We start from the raw sequence: 24,671 nt of genomic DNA, 5'->3' as shown, positions 1-24,671 counted from the left end.
AGTATATTTAAATGTTTGTAAAATCTATTTTAAAAATCACTGAGAGCACTTATACTTCACTGCTCTTGTATGAACTATTACTAACAACTTTAATGTAAATTTACTGAATTTTGTTTATTATTTTTATTTATTTTCTTCCCCTTTATACATTATTTTTTTTCCTCCTCCTCCTCCCTCTTTCCTTCGAGGGGAACTAACGGCTGTTTAATCTTGTAGGTTCAATTCTGCGTGAAAATGAATCATCGATTTAAGCAAAATCAGATATCAAACAAAGTAAAGTTGATTTTTACCAATTGAACTATCAGTTCTGTAAATCGAATTGTTTTGCGTTAAGAGAATCGAAAATCAATCTTAGATATATTAGAAGTACCTCATATTTTTTTTCCTCTTCTCTCTTCTCTCTTTAGTTTCTTACAGTTCTACTTTTAGAAATNCGATGGATAATGAAAGTCAGAAAATTATAATTTTTCAATTTTAATTTAATTAAATTTCGTTCTTTCAAATCAATTTTTATTATGTTCGGTTCTTTCTTTCAAAATATAAATCTCCAAATATTTATTTGTCTGTAGCATTACACTTATTTCTAATAAAAATAAAATATTTTAATCAATAAGTTATGCATTATACATGGATAAAGATAAAATATTCATTTTAAAACTTTTATTCATATAATTCCCATCTTTAATATTAAAATAGTCAAGAAAATAAAGATATGTTTGTACTTTTTCATAAACCAAAGTACTGTACAGTATAAATATTTCATTCAAAATGATTCAAAGATTGAATCGTTTAATACATAAATATATTCATGTTTACGTATTGTTTCTAAGCCATTTTTTTAATCTAAAATCCTTTCAAATAGAGGAAAATAGTAAATCAATCATCGAGATACAGAAAGATGATAATACAAAGTGAATCAAAAGTCGCTTAACACCCTTATAAAATCGAACTGATCTAGACGGAAAATTTTCACCTGATAGAAACATGTTGGAACTAAGAAGAAAAACAATTGTTCCTAGGCATAACATGTTTGTACGATGACAAAGTTTCCCTTCTGTTAAAGTTAAGAGGCTTCCGACTCACCCTACACCGAGGACGTAGCTAGACAAGCTATTGAGGTGGTTCTAGCAAATTGTGGGATGGCCTTTCCAGGATATGGGAGTTACGGAGTGTTCCAGGGAAAGGGAGGGAGTCCGGGACCCGCCCTGGAAAATTTTTGAAATTTAATGTAACAAAATACTATTAAATAATGTACCTTCAAAACAGTACGAAAAATATTCGAAATTTAAACGTTAAAGTTATATATTTATCTAAATAATATAAATAATCAAACAGAATTTCGTCATTTAGATAGGGGACTCAACAATTTTTTACGAGTGGCTGAGCCAGCTTTGTTCTCCTCCAGTTAGGATATTACCATCACTATATAAGAATATTAACATTTTCTAGAATAATCATTAATAATATTCAAGGATGCTCGACCAAATAATCAAGAAAAATTTTTTTTACAGAAATATATGTATAAATGTAAAAATACCTGGCAGGTCTCTACAGACGCTTCGCCTTTCCTCAGTCTATCAGCAACTTGTTTTGGTATCATCTGGTATAATAATTCATCCGTCCTTTTCATCTCAATATCTAATTTTTTCATTGATTCCTCTAATTGTTTACTTTTCTGTAATTCCTTTAGATAAAAATGTTTATATTTAATGGTAATATTATGAAATTCAATGAAAATTAAATAGTTTTTCGCTAATGTAATCATATTGTCATACGAATGTATACAATAAAGCGTACATGAAAAATTTTATAATTTTTTATCATTATACTTTAGAAAATTACAAATTTAATTGGACTATCGAACGATGTTATCATAGGCCTACTTCTGGATTTTTTTTCCCAAGAGTAAGCCTACTAACGTAATGTTTTCTAAAATATTGTCCTAGTGCAGGGATGAGCAACCTTTTTAAGTGTGTCCGTGCCAAAATTGCCAAGTATATGATGCAAAATTTTTCACGTGCAAACCGAAAATTTTGAAAGCACATTATTTTTTTGGTGATGCCTTATTACCTATTATTACTAAAACAGTTAATAGTGTTTGCTTCTTTATTGCATTTTCATTTATTATCTCTCTACTCAACAAAACTGTATTCTATTAAATTGAAATAAACAATTCAGCGATGTTAGATATTTATTTTTTTAAATGAGCCCTGGGTTGCGTGTTCGAAAAAAGTTGTTGGCGTGCCACATTTGGCACGCATGTCAATAGTTTTCCACCTCTTATTTAGTGCATCTATTATTGATGTTATGCGAACAATTTGAAAGATTGCCAGTTTTCACTCTTTTTCATCTGTCTGATTGCTTCCAGCTCCTTCTAATGAATCTGCTGTTCTCTTCTCTTACATTCGTCAACTTGTTCGTTTTTTTTTCATATTCGATACTTTCCAGTCTTTTTGTACATCCCCTATCTCCCCTGATAAATTTTATTATCTAATTTGATTATTTAAAATATATAATATAATTTTTAATATCGTTTTGTATTTTTTTAAAATAAATTTCGGACTTGAAAATGATAAATGAGCCGGGCTTATTTCCATCTATACAAATAAAACTCACAAAATTTTGCCGATTGTGCTAATTGCAAAGTATTATTCACTTGATGCAAAGCTTCTCAGAGACTGAGAGATCCCGGATCATTTATCTTCCTGAAGTCCCAATTTATTAAAAGTACAAAACAATGTTTAAAATTATGTATTTTAAATAATAAAAGTTGACAAAAATATATTTTTTTCTTAATATATAAGGATTGCAATGGAAGAATAATTTGTAATAATTGTTTTTCAAGCTCCTACAAATGACTTGATTCATCTTTTTTTAACTCTCCGTCCTGTGAACACCAAGAGGGCCTTTTTAACTAGTCAGTTCTGGGTTCAACCATGTTTATAATTGGGCGATCCGTCCGACATATCCGGACGGATTACTCTGAAAAATTCATGGGAGCTTTCAACCCGTCCGGATTGATTCTGGATCTTCCAGAGCGGTAGGCTGCCATCCTGCTATTGCTCGGCCATTCGGCCGTCTGACCTGATGCATTGAAAATACGACAATGCGTTGCATATAATAAAGTTATGGCCATCATTTTCCAATATTTTATTGGGTTAATGTATTAAACTGAAGTAATCTTAAAATTGCAAACACTCGATTTATCTCAATATAGAGTAAACCCACTAAGTGGAGTTACCAACTTTCTTCTGAAAATAGTAGGACATTACATGGGCATTATACAGCGAATGCATTTATAACAAAGTAGTTTGTTATAAATATTTTTTGAATAACTGTAAATTATAAATAAATAAACAGATAATAAATAGGGTTTTAAACTCAGTGTTAGAATTATTACGAACTGTTGAGCAAAGCAATTCTAATTGATTAATAGTATTGTCTTTCTGAAACTAACTTAAAGTATTAGAACGTGTAATACAGTATTTCAGAAATAATAAAATAATACAGTATTTCAGAAATAATAGTAATACAGTATTTCAGAAATAATAAAATAAAATAAAATTAAAACAGACAATTAAAATATTACTAAAAAGGAGGACATTATCGATAAAAGAAGGACGGGAAAACAAACAGTTCAATGGAGGACGGTTGGCAACCTACCAAATAAGGCTTAAATGCTTATTAAGAATACAGTATCAAGAATCAAAAGTTTACCAACATACATTTACACTCTGAAAGAAAAAACGAATTCTAAGTAGTTAATTTTTTCCTTGGTTCTTTATCATAAGAATTCAAAAACTAAACATTCTAAATTTGTAAAGAACTTCAGCGCTTCTATAATCTGTAAAACGTAAACGTAAGCTAAAGCAGAAGGCTGATATTGAATTTAGATATAAAGGGCTAAACAGCATGGGCGCATTGTCTGATAAAACGGTTTTAATATAGCTAGATAACAAACCAATTTCAAATGAAACGGGCTATTTTATTGGTTTGTTATACAGTTGTGTTAAAGCTGCTTTATACGCAATATCTATGTTTGTTTACTGACAGTGCCATTTAACATTTACAGCAGATGCAAACAAAATTACTGTTGCTTTGAAAATTTTTATATTTAAATGATTTAAAACAAAATATTAAGAAAAAAATAATAAAAATGATTAATCCATCAAATCAAAATTAATTATTTAAGTTTAAAATACAGTCAAACTTTTGAACAACGGCCACTTACTGGAAGGTAAAAAATAGTTGTTCGGAGGTGGCCGTTGTTTGAAGATTAGCTTGTATGCATTTGAAAAAGAAACGTTCCCGAAAAAAATGGCAGCAGTTTAGAGGTGGCCGTTATTGCAAGTTCGAGTGTATTTATATTTTTGAGTGGAAGAAGGCAATATATTCAAATATTGTCTTCTAGTGATTCATTTAAATTTGCATTGTGTAAAGAATATTTTAAATTAAAACCGGAAGAGCCAAAGTTCTCACTGATGCTCTTTATTTCTCGTGTTAACTTTTACGTTAGTGTATTTTTAAGGATCAAATATATTAGATTTTAGCGTTTAAATTTAGTTATTTTTTAAGCGTTATTTTAAATAAATATTTTAAAATTATTTTTTAAAATTTTTAAATAATTTAGTTATTTTTTAACATTTAAATTATATTTATTTATAGCGCCAACGTATTTATATTTTAAAATTACAAATTTAGAAAATTTCGATCTCCGAAAAAATAAAGTTTATATTTAAATTAATAGTTGATAATTTATTATAATTATATTAAAAAAGTTCGAAGAGAATTTTATAAATTTATATCAAGGGATGTTTTATATGAATGCGCAGAGTTTTAATTCATCCTCGATAATGAAACAATAGACAAATCTACGCTTAACATTTTTTTAAGAATAATAAATTACTGTATATATAAATAATTTACATAAATAAATACGTTCGCGCTTTATAAAATTAAATATGTAAGTTTATCAAAATTATATTTTATTAAAATATATTTTTATACTCTTAGCTTGACTTTCTTCGAGCATTGTTCGAAAACATTTAAGGTTTCAGTCTCATCTGTAGCATTCTTTATCCGGATAAATCCATGTATCTGTATTGAGTTATTTTTGAAAAATAAAACGAATTTTTAAAATAAGAAAACGTTTCATTCTTTGATTATATTTGCTATTTTAGGGCGCGTTTAAATGGAAAGCAGCGAACGAGCCAATGATGTGGTCCGTTTATTAAACAGACAGTATACTGTAATTGGTTCGTTCGACTAGACGCTTCATCGGTATCCAATATTCATATGGCGCCATCTTTTNACATATATTTGAGAAACAGACAAGAAATTCTAATCGAAATTCGACATTTTATTCAATAGATGTAGTTAAGAAGAATAAAGAAAGATTGCTGTCCTTTAGTTGGATTTATCAAACACTCTCGACGTAACATCAATGTAAAATAACAAATTATCAATGAAACTGAGAATTACGCCATATTTCGTCATAATTGCTCAAAAATAAAGTAACAATAACTATCTCGTAGCGATATCGTCAGCGAGTTAATAATTTAATTATCTTATGATTCTAACAAATCATAAGATAATTAAATTATTATCTGAAGATTAGTTCATAGCTACAAATAGAGAAACATGTGATGTAATTATTCATTACTAACTATTAATATTATTAAGTACTGGAAAACAAACAAGATGATTTGCATCGGTTAGTGGTTATCGACTAAAATTATTTTTATTTATTTTCTTTATGTAATAATTATAATTATGTATATTTCATTCTGGATGACCAATAAATTGCTTTTTCAAAATTAAGACATTTTGATATTTGGTAATAGCAATTGTAATTTCTTAAATTTAACCTAACTTGATATTGAGGCAAAATGACCGAAGTACAGTAGTAGAGCGTCATCTATCATTCTGAATAAATGGGGTTTGAGTCTAATTCAGATCTTAACGAGTGAATTCTGTCTGTCGGGCCCTGCTTTTCACCTTATGGCGCTTCCATTGTTTACTTACAAAGGAGTTATTAACCTATATCCACTACCGTTTTTGAAGAATTTTGGCATAAAGTTAGTGTTTAATACGTTAATGCAATCCCCAAACCGTTTCATTCTTTGGGCCATAACGGGCGAGTTATCGAGATTTAAAAATTAAGTTATCCATTACGTAGTCTGCTGACATTACCTAGTTTGTAGAGGCTCCGCCCTATCACGGACAACTTCATTGGCATTTAACTATGTTACGATTGTAAATTATTTTATTCTTTAGAATGATGAATATATATAAATAAACGCGTGTCTGATACGTTTCCTCCTCGAGAGTTTAAGAGCAGAAGTCGTTTTCAGATTCGAAAAATAAGGAAATCGGATATGAGAGTGCGTTTTTTCGGAGAGTGGAGATTAGTTGGGGAACAAAAGGAAAACAAAAAAGAAAAAAGAAAAAAGTAAGCGATGAGAGGAAATTTTTGCTATTAAAGTTAAGTCAGTATGTAAACTCGAGTAGAGTCTGATCTAACATTGCCCATCCAGAACGAATCAATCCTTTTGAAGTTTTGCAAGAATTGTTTGCAATTATCAGGATGCGTTATGGATCATTTTATGAAATGGTAAATATTACGTAGTCGTCAGCTAATTCTTCTATGTTTAAGCATAAAAATACCACTTTGCTATTTTATATCAGATAGAATCAGCTTCCGAAGTAGACCGTCTGTCTGAAATTCAATTCTTTGAGACTTTTGAAACTATGATGGACGATTTTATGTCCCAAATAGACTTCCAACTGAAAATACTTCGTATGTGTTATCGTTGCACAACATTATTAATGTAGATTAGTTATGCTAACATAAATAAACGCAAAGCTGTGTCTAATTTATTAATTAACTTCTTTCTTCGGTAGACAACCTAAATAATTTAGCCGATATAGAAGAAAATCACCCCACCCCAATGACGATTAAATGTTAATCACCAGGAATGAAGTTGCAAACTACTATGCTGTAGGATCGCAGAGTATCCATCGGGCTGAAAGCAAAATAGCATCCTAACTGGAATTGGCAAACTCTGAAAAGTCAGAGATGTCCGGCGGTACCAGACAAGAGAACACTGCACCGCTGTAAAAATCAGATGCGCACATTTCAAATGAATAGCACCAAAAAATATATAATCAAATTAATAGCCATGTCATACAGAAGGTCATAGCAACAAGTTCAGGATTCAAAATATTGCGCACATCTCATCTGAAATCTTTTTCCACGCAAAAGTATGTAGAAATGGACAATTTAACTTAAACTTCAAGGCTAGCGATACATGGTTGCATCGTTTTAATAGTCTCTAATTGGTAGTCGAAAAATAACACGTATTGTTAGCAAAACATAGCTGCAATCAGCAGAGAATATCATGCGAGCAGCAAACGCCTTTAAGATGACATAAAATCTACATCAGAGAATTTTGACGACGACCGCATATTCAATACCGACCAATGTGGTTTCCAATACGAAATATTGCCTACAAGGATTTACATCTTCAAGGTAAAAAATTAGTTTTCGGGTAAACTTAATCATCAAAAATTCCGATAATACACAGTTACACTGTACAGTATGTTATTAACAGGACTGTTATCATTGAAAACGTTTTCTTATGCTTACAAGAACTTGAGTGAACTTCAGGCAAAAGTGTAAGCAGGATTGATAACGAATTCATAATTTTTTGAAGAATATAAATTATACGAATTTTTAATAAGCGATTTATTATAAAATATTGTATAATAAAATCGCAACCGATATTTTGTTTTTATATCGACAGTATTCGTCTTTAAATGTCATTGTTGAAAAAGCAATAATGCTAAATGGGCGTTCGTGGTATCGATGTTTACATAAACGTTATTTAATACGATATAAAAACGAATAAAATTCAGTATTTCAAAATAGCTTATTTTATATCAGAAACATCTGCTGATGAAAGAATAGAGGATAAAGATTCTATAGCATGTATAATCTGTTTAGTAAAAACCCAGAATTTTCAGTACTCGGTTATATCGCGCTTTTTCTTTGTCTCTCGACAAGCGCGATATAACGAGGGTCTACTTTATTAATATAACCGTTTATGAGCAATTATTTATGATATCGTCACAATGCCGGGCTGCAGTTTTTAATCATAATCTTAATTTATTTAAAATATAAGTTCTCCATCTCAAATTAGTAGTGTCTTGCCCCTGTATATCGTACTTTAGCTGATAACAACAGTCATGCCGGTCATCTATTTAACCTCATTCAGGGGAACTTTTAGAATTGAATTCACGTTACTTCCAATCTAAACCGGAAGTTCGTATATAGTGCTTTTTAAAGTTTTCAATATAGTTTTATTATATATAATATATAGTTTTTTCTGTGCATTGAAAGACTGTTGTTCTTGGTGATTGGACATGGCGAAAGTGAAGACTTTTAATCTTTCTACGTACTTACGTACTTTTTATTAATTCATACATAGTTAATCGGGGCTTTCTACCCCCTAAGCTTTCCATAATTGGTCTTGACTTTCATCTATATAATACCGTTCTCCTCGAGATTAAGAAAGGACAGACAGACAAACAGACGACAGTGGAAATTTATAGGTCTATAATTTTTTCAAATTGCAGCCCAATAAGTTTCAGTAAAATATTGACGTTTTTTTAATGATATTGATATAATTAATAATATAATGTAACTAGTGTGAAAAATATTCGTAGTACTTAAAAATTTAGCACTGTAGATATTAAACCACTCTACAATATCACGGCGTGGATAACAAACACACCATCGTCCTTCTCTTGCTTCTCCTCTCATCTCAAGCAGATCGGCGTCCATGTGTCCAAACTACTGTATTACTCGTCTATCATGAGCAGTTCCATATTCAATTAGTCATAACTCGCTCATTACGATCCGTGAAATGAAATGGTTTGAAGACTGCATTATTACATCAAACACTATCTTTGTGGCAAAACTGATTAAAATCGGTTTAGTACTCCTTGATAACCAAACCCGTGAATAGCTTACGGAGATGTCCCTTTAAAACAGAAAGAGTTTTCAGAAAGAGTTTTTTTTTAATCCAACCTTTTATTAGACACAGAATGATTTTTTAAAATAGATATTTAAAAAAATGCATCACAGAATGCGGAATACGGTATATTTAATTTTCAATTTAATTAGTAGGAATCATCTACATGACAGGCGATAAAGTTAAAATTTATAAGTGGATTCAGAAATTTCATCATTTTTTGTGAAGTTAGAGAGAGATCTGGGAGTTGTCTGGTTAAATCTCGTTGGGTCTCATTGACTAGTATTGATCTCTACATTAGTAAAACACATTTTAGATGTGTAAAGAACTGTCTTCCCAATGTACTTGTACTGTTAAATATATATATAATAACTGTTAAATACTGTTTCACATTCTGGTCGCTGACATTGATATACACTATACTATATTATTGTTATATAATAAACAGTTCTTTAGCCTCAACTTAAATTTTAGGATGTGGCCAACCTGGCAACACTTACCGTGCCCTCAGTTTTTAGTCTTTGTCTCCCAAACAGCCAGTCTGAACACGTGCATGGTACTGCTGACACTCTGTATTTGCGCGCTTAATAAATTTGTTTTACCAGTTAAAATCTGCAATTATTTGATCAAGACCCCAAAAGGATAACGAATTTGTTATGTTTGTAAAAATAATAAATATTAAAAGAAGCTATTGTTTTAAAAGTCGCTACAAAACATGTTTCATTCGCTTATCTATCGTTTTGCTTGCAGCTTAACATTAACATTATTATCGGTACCATTAAGAAATGTTTCAATCTCATTATGATATAAATAACAAAATATCTTATTATTTAACATTTAATAGATAAATCAATGCCGAAAATCTGTTACTCCTGAATGACTGAAACAAGAATTTTAAGAAAACTTTCAGAGTTGTAAAGAGGAGGCCCACTACATCCGACGTACTAAAAACTCATAAAGTAAATGTCTTTCCATTCCAGTTTATTTTATTTTATAATTTGTGAGAAATTTGTTACATTTCGAACGGTATAGATAATACTAAAAATATATATACAAGGTATATTTAAAACATGTATTTGAATTAAATACTAATTACTTGTGAAACATTACAAAAAGAAAATAACTAGTTAAATAATATATAATAAGTTGTATAAACATAACATGAATTGAAACAGCAGACGTAAATATAACTATTTTATATCAGAAACATCTGCTGATGAAAGAATAGAGGATAAAGATTCTATAGCATGTATAATCTGTTTAGTAAAAACCCAGAATTTTCAGTACTCGGTTATATCGCGCTTTTTCTTTGTCTCTCGACAAGCGCGATATAACGAGGGTCTACTTTATTAATATAACCGTTTATGAGCAATTATTTATGATATCGTCACAATGCCGGGCTGCAGTTTTTAATCATAATCTTAATTTATTTAAAATATAAGTTCTCCATCTCAAATTAGTAGTGTCTTGCCCCTGTATATCGTACTTTAGCTGATAACAACAGTCATGCCGGTCATCTATTTAACCTCATTCAGGGGAACTTTTAGAATTGAATTCACGTTACTTCCAATCTAAACCGGAAGTTCGTATATAGTGCTTTTTAAAGTTTTCAATATAGTTTTATTATATATAATATATAGTTTTTTCTGTGCATTGAAAGACTGTTGTTCTTGGTGATTGGACATGGCGAAAGTGAAGACTTTTAATCTTTCTACGTACTTACGTACTTTTTATTAATTCATACATAGTTAATCGGGGCTTTCTACCCCCTAAGCTTTCCATAATTGGTCTTGACTTTCATCTATATAATACCGTTCTCCTCGAGATTAAGAAAGGACAGACAGACAAACAGACGACAGTGGAAATTTATAGGTCTATAATTTTTTCAAATTGCAGCCCAATAAGTTTCAGTAAAATATTGACGTTTTTTTAATGATATTGATATAATTAATAATATAATGTAACTAGTGTGAAAAATATTCGTAGTACTTAAAAATTTAGCACTGTAGATATTAAACCACTCTACAATATCACGGCGTGGATAACAAACACACCATCGTCCTTCTCTTGCTTCTCCTCTCATCTCAAGCAGATCGGCGTCCATGTGTCCAAACTACTGTATTACTCGTCTATCATGAGCAGTTCCATATTCAATTAGTCATAACTCGCTCATTACGATCCGTGAAATGAAATGGTTTGAAGACTGCATTATTACATCAAACACTATCTTTGTGGCAAAACTGATTAAAATCGGTTTAGTACTCCTTGATAACCAANTTTACTTTAATTTGTAAATAAAAAATAAATAAAAATTTTTTTAATTATTTATATTAATGTTATATGCTTAATTTTGTTAAAAACGCACTTTTAATTCACTATATATTTATTTCTTTTTAAATTTGTGTTTAAACTTCTAAAATATTTTAATGAAAATGTTTAGAAATTTAAACTATAAATTTTAAAGGAAATAAATAATTTATATAGTTTCTAATTTTTAAGAATAAACTTTTGAAATAAAAATATAAACCAGAAATAATCATACGAGTTTAAACAAGAATATGGTAAAAACTGAAAAAATTAAGTTTGATTAGAACATTAAAATTATAGAAACAAATCGTTTCTTAAAATATGCAAACTTCACATGAGTAGTTTACGTTTATTTCAATGCTTTTTATGCATACACACATGTATATAAATACAGTAATATACATACATTTATAAATTTATTTGTTTTTACATGCTTTATTACTTAAAAATAAAGCTGTAATATTTTAAATAATGTTTTATGGTATTCTGAGTGTCTTTTATTTAGTTTTAGTCTAAAAGTTATTACATATGCATGTCGTCTGCTATCTTAGCCAACTGGTGTGCCCTTAGTGAGCAATGTAAGAACTGCAGTAAAATTGACTTACTTTTTAGGAGTCGAACAACCTTATTTTTTATAACCCTGTTCGTGGAAATTCCGTTACTAGTTGAACGTATTCGTAACAAGTCAAAATGTATTTCAACTGTAATTTGATAGTCTCACGAAATATATAGCCTACACTTTACTGAATATAGGCTATATTTATTTCGAACAAGATTCTATCCTGAATTTTTGTTATGAATTCAGTGTTCCTACTGATTACATTTTTGTTTTTACAGTTGACGCTTGTCATATTATAGCACGTAAGAAGCAACTTTTATACTGTAAAATAAGGTTCGAAAATTGCTCTGCGTCTTATATTCTTACTAAATTCTTACTATTGTTATTGTAAAGTTCTAAACTCTTATAGGCTAATGAATTCCTCAAACTCATTTTCATTCGAATTGGGCTAGGTAGAAGCCGCAGTGTAACCTCCTTCTAGCTCAACTCTTGAATAAAAACGTTATTGTTTAATTAAACATATTATTATTACCATTAATTTTACTTATTTAAAATAGACTTATTATAAATTACGTTACCTAACTAGTTTGTAAATATTAGTTAGGTAACTTAAGACGATTATCAATCGATCGTTTGTCATGCGCATCCAACTCTTTAAAGTTAAGCTGTAACCTTTCTCAACACTTAATATACATACGTTACTATCTTTGTCACATCTTGCCATGGTTATCTGATTGTGCGGGATAGCTTAAATACACTAAATACTGCATTCGTTAATATCCTTTGTTGAATGGAGGTGCGTCTAATATGCCGTGAAATACGGAAATTGTTTTAAAACTAAATTTATATCAACTCATTGAAATAATCATCATTATCTTTTAAAATTAGGAATAGTAACTCAAAAATATAAATTATGCTATGTGAAATGCAATACAATATAACACCATAAATTTAGAAAGCATTCATTTTGTAAAAACGTACGTGAAAAAGAAAGCCTATCCTTCTGGAGTATTTGGAATAAAATTCAGGCAAAAAACTTCAAAAATTTTTCATGAGCGGCCTGTACGGATATGCGGGGTCTCATTTCTCACTATGCGGCCGCTCTCTTATGAGCCTGGCTAAAAAACAATGGGCATGGAGAAAATACCCTCTTTGGCCTTCCAGTGGCAGAATGAATAAAACCACTGGACACTGATCATGGGTTCGCGCCGCTCCAACGGGCTAGTCAAGTGGAGTTTTCAGGATTTTCTTCACGTTAGTAGTAAATTACCACCTAAATACGGGCCAGTTTCTCATAAAAAAATCCTTCCGGGAATCATCCCCCTCGGCAGATCGCACGTGTCACATTGCCTTAAACGAATAAAATCAAATTGAATCAAACAAACCAAAAAGATCCATTGGTGGTCAAAGGGTAGAAAGAGTTTTTTTTAAAGTATGTTTTTATAATGCTAATTCTTTATCTTTTTCCTTCTTTAATAATTTGTAAAAATTTTTCACAAAAAAGCTCAGAAATAGATTATTTAAGATTTAAAATATAAAGTTAAATATTACGATTAAGTGTTTGTGAATTATTAATAAATGTAACATTAAACATACATTTTATGTATACAAGGTTTAGATAAAAACAGAAAATAGTTTAATTGAGCTACAATTTGAAAAACTTTTGTATTTCCCATCGTTGTCCGTTTGTTTGTCTTTCCTTAATCCCGAGAATGGAGTTAGACAGATGAAATTTGAAATCAGATATGGAAACCTTAGGGAACGGAGGCCTTGATTACTTATATATAAACTTCCAGTCTAGATCAAAAGTCACGTGAGTTCAATTCAAAAATTTTCCCCCGAAAGGTGTTAAATAGATGACCGGCACGACTCTATTTTTAAAGAAAAAGTATGATGTACAGGGACAAGCCTCTACTAATTTGAGGTGGAGAATATATATTTTAAGTTAAATAAATTAAAAATATGATTAAAAATTGCAACCCGGCAATGATCGCAATAAATAATTGCTCGTTATATGCTAAATATTATGTGCTGAATGAATATTATAATCAATGTATAAACGAATCGAATCATTTTAGTAATGTTCGAAAAATAAAATAACGGCACAATTTTCATATAAATTAAAAATATTGGAGGAATAAAGAATACATATATTTATTTATAGAAAGTATATTCAAAGTGCAAATAATATATTTTGTATACAACGCATAAAAGTTCAAATCAAAAATTTGTTTTTTTACAAAAAAAAAAGTTCAGAAAATGTTTGGTTTGATGTGATACAGCAACGCAACTCAAAATCTATCTACCAAAGGGAATACTTCCTGATAGGACTTTATACAAAAAACCGGTTTCTATTTGGGTGTTAGAAACGTAAATAAAACCTGGAAAACTTCGTATGCTAGCCCGTTGGTGAGGCGTCAACTCCCAACAACAATCAGCATTCAGCAGTTTTATCCACTCGACCCTTGATGGGCGTTCAGAAAATGAACAATAGTTTCAATTTATAATTTTCATCTTAAAATTAAGACTATCTTAATTTGAGAAATTTTTAATGTTACTTCCCCCGCTGATATAAAATAAACATAAAGAAAGGATGATAATTTGTCAAATTTTGACCTTTCAGTTTTTTCGCATTTCTCGAATGTGATCGTGTGTCGGCTTCTTTTTTTTGCATTTACAATTTTTTTCAAAACTCATTCCTACCCCAAAAGACAAGCCTTTTGTCTCTTTATAATTATGTCTATCTTTATATATGTGTGGCGATGTCTCTTTATATTATAAAGAGATATCGCCACACATAACTTTAACTTTGTAAAGTATGAGTGCCGGGAAATTCGTTCAAGAGCTCTTGTTTCAATTTTGCAATTGACTGAATATGATCAGGTATAGTACGAAATGAATAATTTCACTATATTAAAACGCATTCATATTGGGCGAGTCTAAATAAAACCATCACAAATTGTGTTTTAAATTTTAAGCTTAGTTTTAAATTTATTTATTAAATATACTCACCGCCGTCCACGTGCATTCTATAAGAGGTCTAGTTAAATCGAATACTTCTGGTATTTTCCTTCCAACGGTATCTGGCATGACAGCTTGTAAGCTATTTCCAATTGTCCTAATAATCAAATATTGATCGAAAACTACACAGAAAGGAAAAATCTCTAGAAATAACCCAGCTTTAACAGGTAGCATAAATCTTTCCACTCTTTGCACATTCTGTCTTAAATCAGTCTGAAACGCTCTATTATCGAAATTGAGTTGCATGGTGACATGCAACATGTCAAAGATTGTTTCTTCTTTTATCACTTCCACTCCAACTTCCGTATTATAGAAATGCCGACCTACTTCTTTAATCTGACCTATGGTATACCATAAGAAACCTCTTCTAGTGCTCCTGTAATGAAGAGTTAACCCCGTGGTGCTTTCGTTTTCGCAAAAGAAAGACGGCGGCTTCATTCTTGGATAACTGAACTTTAAATACTCATGTAAGTTATCTAAACCATTCAGAAAATCTCTCATGTGACGTCCGAGCACCGATAGAACTCGATCATAACCATATTGACCCACGAAGGATACGAAAAATACTCCCATTGCTTCTAAGAATTCTCGTTCTGAAACGCCAAGAACCTGAAATGAGAGGGGTAAACTATTATTATAGACGTAAAAAACAGTGTTTATATTTGTTTACACAAAATAATACAATTTAATTCACGTAAAATTAGACATAAAAATATTTCTATGGCTTTACATTTTTATTGAATTAAAAGTTAACAAAACTTAATAAATCAATATCAAATAACCTATATTGAAATCTTGAAAACATATTAATTTAAAGCGTAACGATTTAAATTATTTAAATATTTTAAAATAATTTTATCTACTGTTAATTGTGGAGTAAAAATGCTGCTTTCGTAGCTTTAAGAAACTTGTTAATTAACATGTATATTAAAAAATTGTACAAATATTTATAAATTATCGAAAAAATTTAAAATTTAAATTATATAAACAAAGATTTCAATTGATATTAAATTTTTATAAAATCATTTGCATAATTAATATAAAATATATGAATTATAGAAAGAATTCGACTAGATCTTCATATAATATAAGTGTATTTACTATTATCTTTTTCATTTTGTTTCGTTTATGGACTTAGATAGACGGAGACGATTATATTAAAAAGGCGAACCGAAAACTAGGCCACTTTATCCTTCTAACTAAGCAGTATTACTAATAGAAAAGTTCCGAGTTGAATGTTGCAGAGAATACTGAGGGCGTTTCTATGGTAACGGGGGACAACGTGACACTTTCTAAGGAGGGTGAAAGTGGTAATTTATTGCTTAACTCTTCTCGACAAGAAAAAACATAAGATCTTGTATACACTTTGTTTAATAATTTCGAATTTAAATATTCTTCAGGAAATTAGACATTAGAATATCACATATTCAATCTGCAGTGTCATTTCTCTCAAATAAGTATCATTAAGTAGATGATCATTCTAAATATTTTTTACACGCTTATTCATATTTAGGAACTTTATATTATTTGATAATATAGTAAAACGTTAAGCCTGTGTGTAATAATTGTTTATATACAGGCACGAAGTATGAATATTATTTATAAGATAAACACTTTACCAACTTCGTCTTTCACATCTGAAGTTAATGTATTTACCGTATTAGGAAGTTTCTAACTAGTGTTATAAAATAATATAAGAAATAATTTATTATAAACTGTATTACATTACGATAAGTTAAATAAGTTAAATAATTGAAAATATTCTTTGTTATAGGCCTATTCATTACAATAATTTACAACTAAATGTAAAAATTGAAATATATGCATTGAGTTTACGTTTAATATTAAATATTAAACTTAGTTCTTACGTTTAATACTTTAAATTTAGCTTAATAGTTAATTCTTCGAGGTTTGTAAATTGTTAATATTTAGGATTGTCAGTGATCCATTCGTTATAATGTTTATATATGAAAATTTTCAACTAGTAGAACGCGATCTCCACGTTAGTTTGGAGCAAAATCTCATAATATCATACGACTTCAATAGTAATACAATACTTATTCAGTGCGTTAATTAAAAAGTGATTATGTGATTATTTCTTTAAAATAGTTTAGAGCTATCCATTAATTACGTGTACAGTTTTGGAGTCATTTTTGATCCCCTCCCCCTGTTGTGTACTATGATATACTGTATACTTTTCGCGACTTGTACGCTACATATAATTAATGAAGTCCCTTTTTATATGTTAAATTTGCTACAAAAAGACAAAAATTTAAATAATTTCCAGTTTTATAATTTGAATAAAGGACTATGTATCATTTCACTATTGCGTTTTTCTTAAATTTTAAATAACAGAAAGTAAAGTTTGGATTTATCGCCACTTAACGTCACAACTGGAATACAAATTCATAAGATTGTAGTCTCGAAATTTCGAACAGTGTTTATCATCCAATCTATTCTTGTAGACGACATAATAGAATTGAAATATGGCCGCTCGGTCGGTGCAAGCGGCCATTAAATTAAGTCTGGCTTAAATAAATGTCCAACTAGACACTTGTTGCTAGGATACAAACTCTTTGACAATGTTAGATCGTTAAATTAATACAAAAAAAACGAAAGGAAGTAGTAAAGAAAAAAAGAATATTATTTGATACGTAGTTTTGTGATGGATTATGAGAAAAATTGGCACGCGTGACATCTGGTTAAGTAATACGATGGCGATCGAATTTTCGGTAAGTCGACAAGTTCGTCAGAGACCTTGAATTTATTATCCCGCATTTCCTTTCTGGAATAGAATTTAATTTTATCTAAATCAAAATGCAAATCAAGACATACGACTTCCTTCGTTTTCTTGTATTATCAATTGCAGATTTAAGTTAAATCTTACACGTTTTTCAGGATATTTACTTCTACATTATCTGAAAATAAAATAAAATAAAATCCTGCCTCTAGAGTAATAGTACATTGAAACCGGTGTTCGAATTCGTTCGAAGTTTCTAATTTCCGACTTACATAGCTCTATCTTACTACTTTAGATCGTTAAAACAACTTGTGCGAGTTACTAACACGTTGAAACGATACAAAGTGGTTTACAACATCATACATGAAAATACGCCAACACAAAAGTGTATTAAGTTTTATATATTTTTGTATATTAAATTAAGAATAAAACAATTTTAAATCGTAAGGTCGTGTTAGAAAAAAGAAAGATTAAAGCTACGAAAAAAAAATAGAAAATAATAAAATATTATACTTTTTTAAATACGCAATTATTATAATCTGATAATTTATAACATCATTTCTTTATCTAATATTTATTATATACGAATTTATTATTTTTATTAATTATTGTTAACTAACAAATTCAGAATAAATTATTGCGCGATTCCAATATTTATTAAGCTATTTTATGTTGCATCATTTTTGTTCTATCTACTAAATTTATTCAATCATATACTTAATTATAAATATAATTATATTATATTCATTAATATTCCGTAATGATTTTTAATTTCTATCTATAGATTTATATTTTAAAATGCAAGAATATTCATCTAATCTCTTATTCTTCCTTTCCTCACAATAAGAGAAAGTTATACATATGCCCAATTCTTGTTCTAAACACATAAAAATGTGAGGCCTTAAACTTAGACTCATAACGGGAAGCCCCTAAGCTCCAGCTTGTTTAGCTTACGTGCAAATCCAGACCTGACGATATTGTATCCACTGAAACTAAGTAAAACGAAGCTAACATAGAATTTGATTTAAATTTATAATTAGTTATTAAGAGTGAGAAAAATCATCGTCGTTTTATTGTGATTCTAGTCAAATATGAATATTTCACAGAAAGTTTTTGCATCAGGCATATAAGTCTATAGAGTTATCATCTACTTACTCGTTGAAGCGGACGTATAATATAATATATTATAGTAGTATAATAAAAAAATATTCTTTAAATTTCTAGAATAAATTAATAATTCGTTATAATCAGGACCAATTCTTTTATCTTAATTTTTTTTTCAATTAAAAAATATATCCAATAATACCCGAGAGATATATCTAATGAATTTTAGAAATAATGTAACTGATAATAATCGAATGGGCTATTAAAAATATGAAACTCAAGTAATTTTCTTAAAATTATAATCAGTTTATTAAGTGCTGATACTGAGAAAACTTTTAATATCGATCCTTTAAACTTTACAAAAGACTTCAGCNTACCAAATTTGTGTGAAATTTGACATTATCGTGGTAAAACACTACACCTGTTTTGTTGGTCAATTCTGGCTGTCTTTTCTGTTTGTTTACTCGATTTGGGGTACACTTTCGAATCAATTGTTAAATTGTCTGGTAAAAGCTTCTAAAAAAATTTTCTTACAATCCTACCAAAAAGAGCATCTCCCCTTAAGAACATGTGGAACCCATAGATTGAGCTTTGAAACTAAACCAATTTGTTTCAAGTAATCATAAGCAGTTCAATTTGACAAATTCAATCTCTTAGTGATTTCACGTGTTGTTATTCGGCAGTTTGCTTCAATCAGTACCTTTATTTTGTTTTCATTGGCTTCAACTGGCCATCCAGAACGTGGTGCATCTTCAATATTGAAATTCTGAGAACGAAATTTTGTAAACCAGTTTTGGCACTGTCTTTCTCTCAACACATTTCCATACATGTAGCACAATTTTTTTCTTGCTTGAAGAGCATTTTGATTTTTTGGTAATAAAAAAGCAAAATATGCCGAAAATGCTGCTTTCGATCTTCCATATTTGATGGGACACAAAAAATAAATAATTGCACAAATTTACATAAAATTTTTTACAAATAAGCCTTAAAATGCTAGCTGTCAAAATATATGATGTTAAAGTTTAGAATGAAAATGGCGGGAAAAATACGAATAATACGTCTAGTGGTTAAAAAATCGAACTTACTTTACGAACAACCTAATATTATTCTATTTTGTGAAAACAAGAATGTTTTATATGTATTGCATATTATGGATGTTAGTTAAACATACATATTAGTAAGATATATTACTTTAAAATATCGTAAATAAAATAAATATCTGACAAAAATAAACTGTAGTTTATTTTTTGAGTTCATTTATTATTTATAACGGTATCAACGTGCTCTAACTAAAATAAAATGATAACTGTCATTAAAAAAATATGTTACTTACCCTACAAGCTTTGGATGTTAAGCGTGGTATGTAATTATCCGGATATACTTGATGAGTACTGAACGTCGGAGGGTCAATTTTAGCAAGTTTCCGAATTTCCACCCATTTGTCGTCTCCGTAAATAGAACTTATATACTGACTTAAATTCTCTAAAATCAAACCATACATCTCTATAAGAGATATTCGTGATGGATTAACATTACCGAAGATAGATTTTTATTTAATTTACGAAATTAATAAATTGGCATTGCGTTTGAATCTTCTTTTCCTACTTTTTTTTATATTCAATATACCACTTTCTTACTCGAAACGTTAGTTTTTATTCTCGGTTTAGTGGCACGATTATTAAGAAATGCACTAGCCAATGACGTTTTGCGTGACTCTCTCGTGACAAAATTCGAACCAATGGAGTAGTAGTTTGTGTCACGTTGCTCAAAATAAATTTTTAAAATTTTGTTTTGAACGGTTTAAATGTTTGAAAAAGTGCATACAAAGAACAGTGGCAATTAATTATGTTAAAAGCTTTAATTTTTAAAATAAAATATGCACGCTTTGGAGTTATTTAAGTTCCAATTATTTATTATTTCATTAAAACAAAAATAAAAAAAATACAGTTATAAAGATAAATATTTAATGATAAGCCAAATAGTTTTGTAAATTATAAAAACACGATTATTTGAATATATTGAAATAAAACACGATTTTAATTATATTTATTTAATTTTACACTGGAAAATTTATTATTTTTAATTATAAATTGAATGAAAATAGATGGAAAAATAAACATTCGAGTGGTTGTTATTCCCAAGAGAGTGATAGAAGTGAGAATCTTTATTCTATAAACAAATCTAAGTGATTATCTTGACTCGAATAATTTATCTTTGGCTTACTTTTCTTAAATAATCGAAATTAAATTTTAAACTCGATTCTAAACGTTTTCTTTTCTTATTTATTATTAACTTAAAAATAAAATTGTTAACATAGTTTAACAATTTTATTTTTTAACGTAACAGAAATTAAAAAACAAAAAACAACAAAATTTTCAGATACAAAATTATTTCGATTAAAATTTTAAGATATAAATTAAAGTTGCATTTAAACTTAAACCAAATAATTTAAGTTTAAAAATTAAATTTTTGATTTTCTTTCTTTTAATTTTATTCTATCCCTTTTATATTTTTGTATAGTTGGGTTTTTATACTATAAAATTTCTCTTAAGAGCTAGAAAATTTAAATTTTTAATAATATGAAGGATGCGGTTAAGGCATCAGCTCACTGTTCTAGAGGCTCTGTGATCGAATCAAACAAGCAACCTCAGGAATTTTTCCTGGCGATTTTAACCTCATCACTCGGCCACCCAATTATGAGCCTGGTTCTGCGATGGGTATGGGAGAAAGACATTTTGCATAGAGTAAAATGAGCAAAGAAAAAAAAAGATAGTTTGTATACTGTAACGAGGAAGTATACATTCCAAGAGGACTTTCTAAAGTTTTGCAAGTTTCGCTTTACCATGTTTTTAACAGGTAAAGCGAAACTTTCCCGTATTTACCTGTTAAAAACGTGAAGTTGGCAAGAAGCGAATTCACGACCAGTATTCAGTAGTTTAATTCCATCGGCCACTGATGGGCCAAAAAGTATTTAGTAACTAACTTAATTAATTAAATTGATTGAAAGAAACAGCTAACACTAAACATTATAAAATTGTATATTTTTGTAAATTTAGAGCATTAAGATACATAAGAAAAATGTGTTATTGTTCATAATACTATAAAATCGCAGTGTTAATTGCAAGTCTAATCTTAAAGTATTCATTTTTATATTAACTTATCTTGTAAATTAACAATTCCATATTTACTTTAATCTGAATTATAATGATTTTAAATTAAGGAATATTTAAAATAATACTCCAATAAATTCTGTGAAATGTCTGTATTAAAAATTTAAAAATATCGAAATTATAACAATTTTATCTGAATTAAAGAGAACAATTACAAAGAAATGTTCTCTTCTAAATATTATTAAATTATTCAAAAAATTATTTGAACAATAAGGTAATAAAATAACGTTTAAAGCTTGACTCAAAATTCAAAATTGATGAATTAATTTAAACTGGAAATTTTCAAATTAATTCGTTATTAATTCATGATATTGGTATCAAACTCAAACTCAGTATCTCCATTGAAGAATCTGGTTGTTGTACTTTTATGTTTAATCTTTAAATGTTTAATCAGTTTTTTTTGTTTTTTAATAGAAAAAGATGCGAAATAAAATTGCAAGTAATTTTTGTTTATATTATTTTAAATGAGAATATTNTTCCAAAAAATAACATTCCTTCCCTTGCACCTCCTCACCACCTTTCATTTGTGTCATCAAGACTTCTCAGCATGGATAAGTATGAATAAAAATAACACCCCAATACTGGTTAATATTAATCTGAGATCTACTACTTCACAAACCGGCAATAGAAAAGAACTACTCAAATGTTTGCTTCTCAAAGTGAATAGTTCTTTTTCTATTGCTGGTTTGGTTTGTGAAGTAGTGGATCTCATAAGGATGAATGAAATCATCTTTCTTCTTTATAAACTTTATTTGTTATTCAGTTGGTATGTTATAATATAATATTACATTGCATTTGTAGGCATTTTTATGGATGAAATACAACTAAAAAGGTAAAAAAAGGCTTTGTTTTAGGGATCTGGAACGAATTAATCCATTTTACATTGAAGCAAATTTTCCTATAAGAAACAGTTTGAGAACAAATCGGTTAATGAACAACTTTTAGAAATGAATTAAGTTTGCAAAGTTTGACTGTATTTTAATAATATATGTATGATAAATTTAATAAGATAAAGTTAAAACACCTTGTTTTATTTTTTTAACAGAAAAAATAAACCAGCTGATGAAGAGTATTAATGAACTGGAACATATTGGTTTAATTAAAAAATCTTAGTCAACTTTCAAATTAAATAACTGTGGTCTGATGAGTCCTTTGGAGTAGTAGCAAATTAGTAGCTATTAAGAATATTATGCTTTAAAATTAGTTTAAATGCTCGTTAAATGACTGAGCAGTGTTGGATTGCTAAGAATGCAATTTTTAATAAGAAAAATGTAATTAAAATAATAATGGAGTTAATTAGTACAGGCGTATCCCAGGTTACGACCATCTCACGATAAAGCAAACCGCAGATACGCATATATTTGTACCCCTCCCATGATCCGACTAAGCTACCCTCACAGATACGACGCTTTGTCCGTTGTTTGTTGCCAGCTGTCCGGTTTTTGCGTGGTATGTCCGGATGTCCAGTTGAAGACCAAAAATGTCTGGGTTTTAAGAAAATTTGGCAAATCGTCATTAATTTAATTAATTATTTTTGAATAATATAGTTGATTTTACTCAATGTAACAGCAGTGGACAGTGGTGGGTGCTAATCTCGAAATTTATAAAATATAATGTAAATGACATTAATTAATTAACTTCTGATATGATTACTAATCAAGTTTTTCAACTGGGGAGAAGACTGAATTTAGAAATTCATGTGGCAGATATTGGACAGTAAATTGAAACCTACGAGGAAAAATTAGCAAACGCAAAATTGATGGTGATACTACATGAAAAAAATATTCTAAGACTGATGAAGACACAGACACCGATCCAACACCAGTCAAAACCAGTCATTTGGAAATTAAAGAGATGCATTAATTAAAAAAAAATATTGAAAAACGAGTAGCTTAACTTTCTCTGCAACATTTGGTGCCGCTATCTGTTATGATATTTTAAATTTTTTTTCTATTTTTAACTTATAAAATGGCAAAAAGCTTAATTTTCAGGGTAGGGACGGGTTTTATAAAATATTGTAAACGCTAACTACGAATAAAAGTGTCATTAAGTCTAACCCTACTGAAGATACACATGATCCCCTTTATCGCTCCACCCATTTGACCTTTAATCAACAAAATTTAATAGCATCAATCCCATTTAATTCGTAAAATTAAACGGGATTGATGCTATTAAATTTTACGAATTTAAGGTATATATCATGCTCCAAAACGCCTGCTAGGGAAAAACTTTCGCAAACTTTAGTTTGTCATTTATTAGATTGGATTAATGGAGTTAAGGCCAATTCATATTTCTTGAGAATATTATATTACACTAGTAGCCAGGGACGCCCCCTGGTGGGCGTTGTTTACAAATTTCCATGAAGCACGGTTTCTTTGACTTTTTTGTTCCTATCAATATGCTCTATAGTTCTGTTAAAGTCCCAATGGTAAGATTAGGTGAAGAGGTGGCGACCCCCCCCCAAAACTGTAGCCCCCTAAGCGAACAATAAAGGCAAAGGAACCATACCCCTATTCGCGATCCTTCGCGAGATATAAGCCCCTGAAATAATAAATTCCTATTACAAATATACTGAATTATTTATATTGTTATATTGATCAAATAATAATTTATTGGCCAAATGAATAATAATAATTCATATTGTAAATTTAAATAAGAATTAAAATTGTTAATTTGAATGTTTGAAATATGACACACGATAGGGGCGCCTCTAGTGTCCGTTATCAAACGGTTAC

General features: G+C 29.4%; 1 protein-coding gene across 1 annotated transcript in view; it reads right to left on the bottom strand.

Annotated features, from left to right (window-relative positions):
- LOC111622482 (soluble guanylate cyclase 88E-like) overlaps positions 1 to 20,267 on the bottom strand; it is a 47,840-nt gene extending 27,573 nt beyond the window's left edge. Inside the window, exons 1-7 of the mRNA XM_023364875.1 lie at positions 20,100 to 20,267; positions 14,914 to 15,531; positions 8,077 to 8,104; positions 6,675 to 6,714; positions 6,025 to 6,048; positions 5,008 to 5,131; positions 1,538 to 1,684 (exon numbers count right to left, since the gene is read on the bottom strand). Of these exons, the coding sequence (XP_023220643.1) occupies positions 1,538 to 1,684; positions 5,008 to 5,131; positions 6,025 to 6,048; positions 6,675 to 6,714; positions 8,077 to 8,104; positions 14,914 to 15,531; positions 20,100 to 20,267 (1,149 nt within the window). The remainder of the gene's footprint in view (positions 1 to 1,537; positions 1,685 to 5,007; positions 5,132 to 6,024; positions 6,049 to 6,674; positions 6,715 to 8,076; positions 8,105 to 14,913; positions 15,532 to 20,099) is intronic.
- Between the last annotated feature and the right edge of the window lie 4,404 nt (positions 20,268 to 24,671).

Source organism: Centruroides sculpturatus, unplaced genomic scaffold (assembly GCF_000671375.1).
Source record: "Centruroides sculpturatus isolate CEXI.00-Female unplaced genomic scaffold, Cexi_2.0 scaffold150, whole genome shotgun sequence".
In the NCBI taxonomy this organism is placed as follows: Eukaryota; Metazoa; Arthropoda; class Arachnida; order Scorpiones; family Buthidae; genus Centruroides; species Centruroides sculpturatus.
The sequence above is the reverse complement of the archived record's forward strand: the minus strand, read 5'-3'. Positions and strand labels throughout refer to the sequence as shown.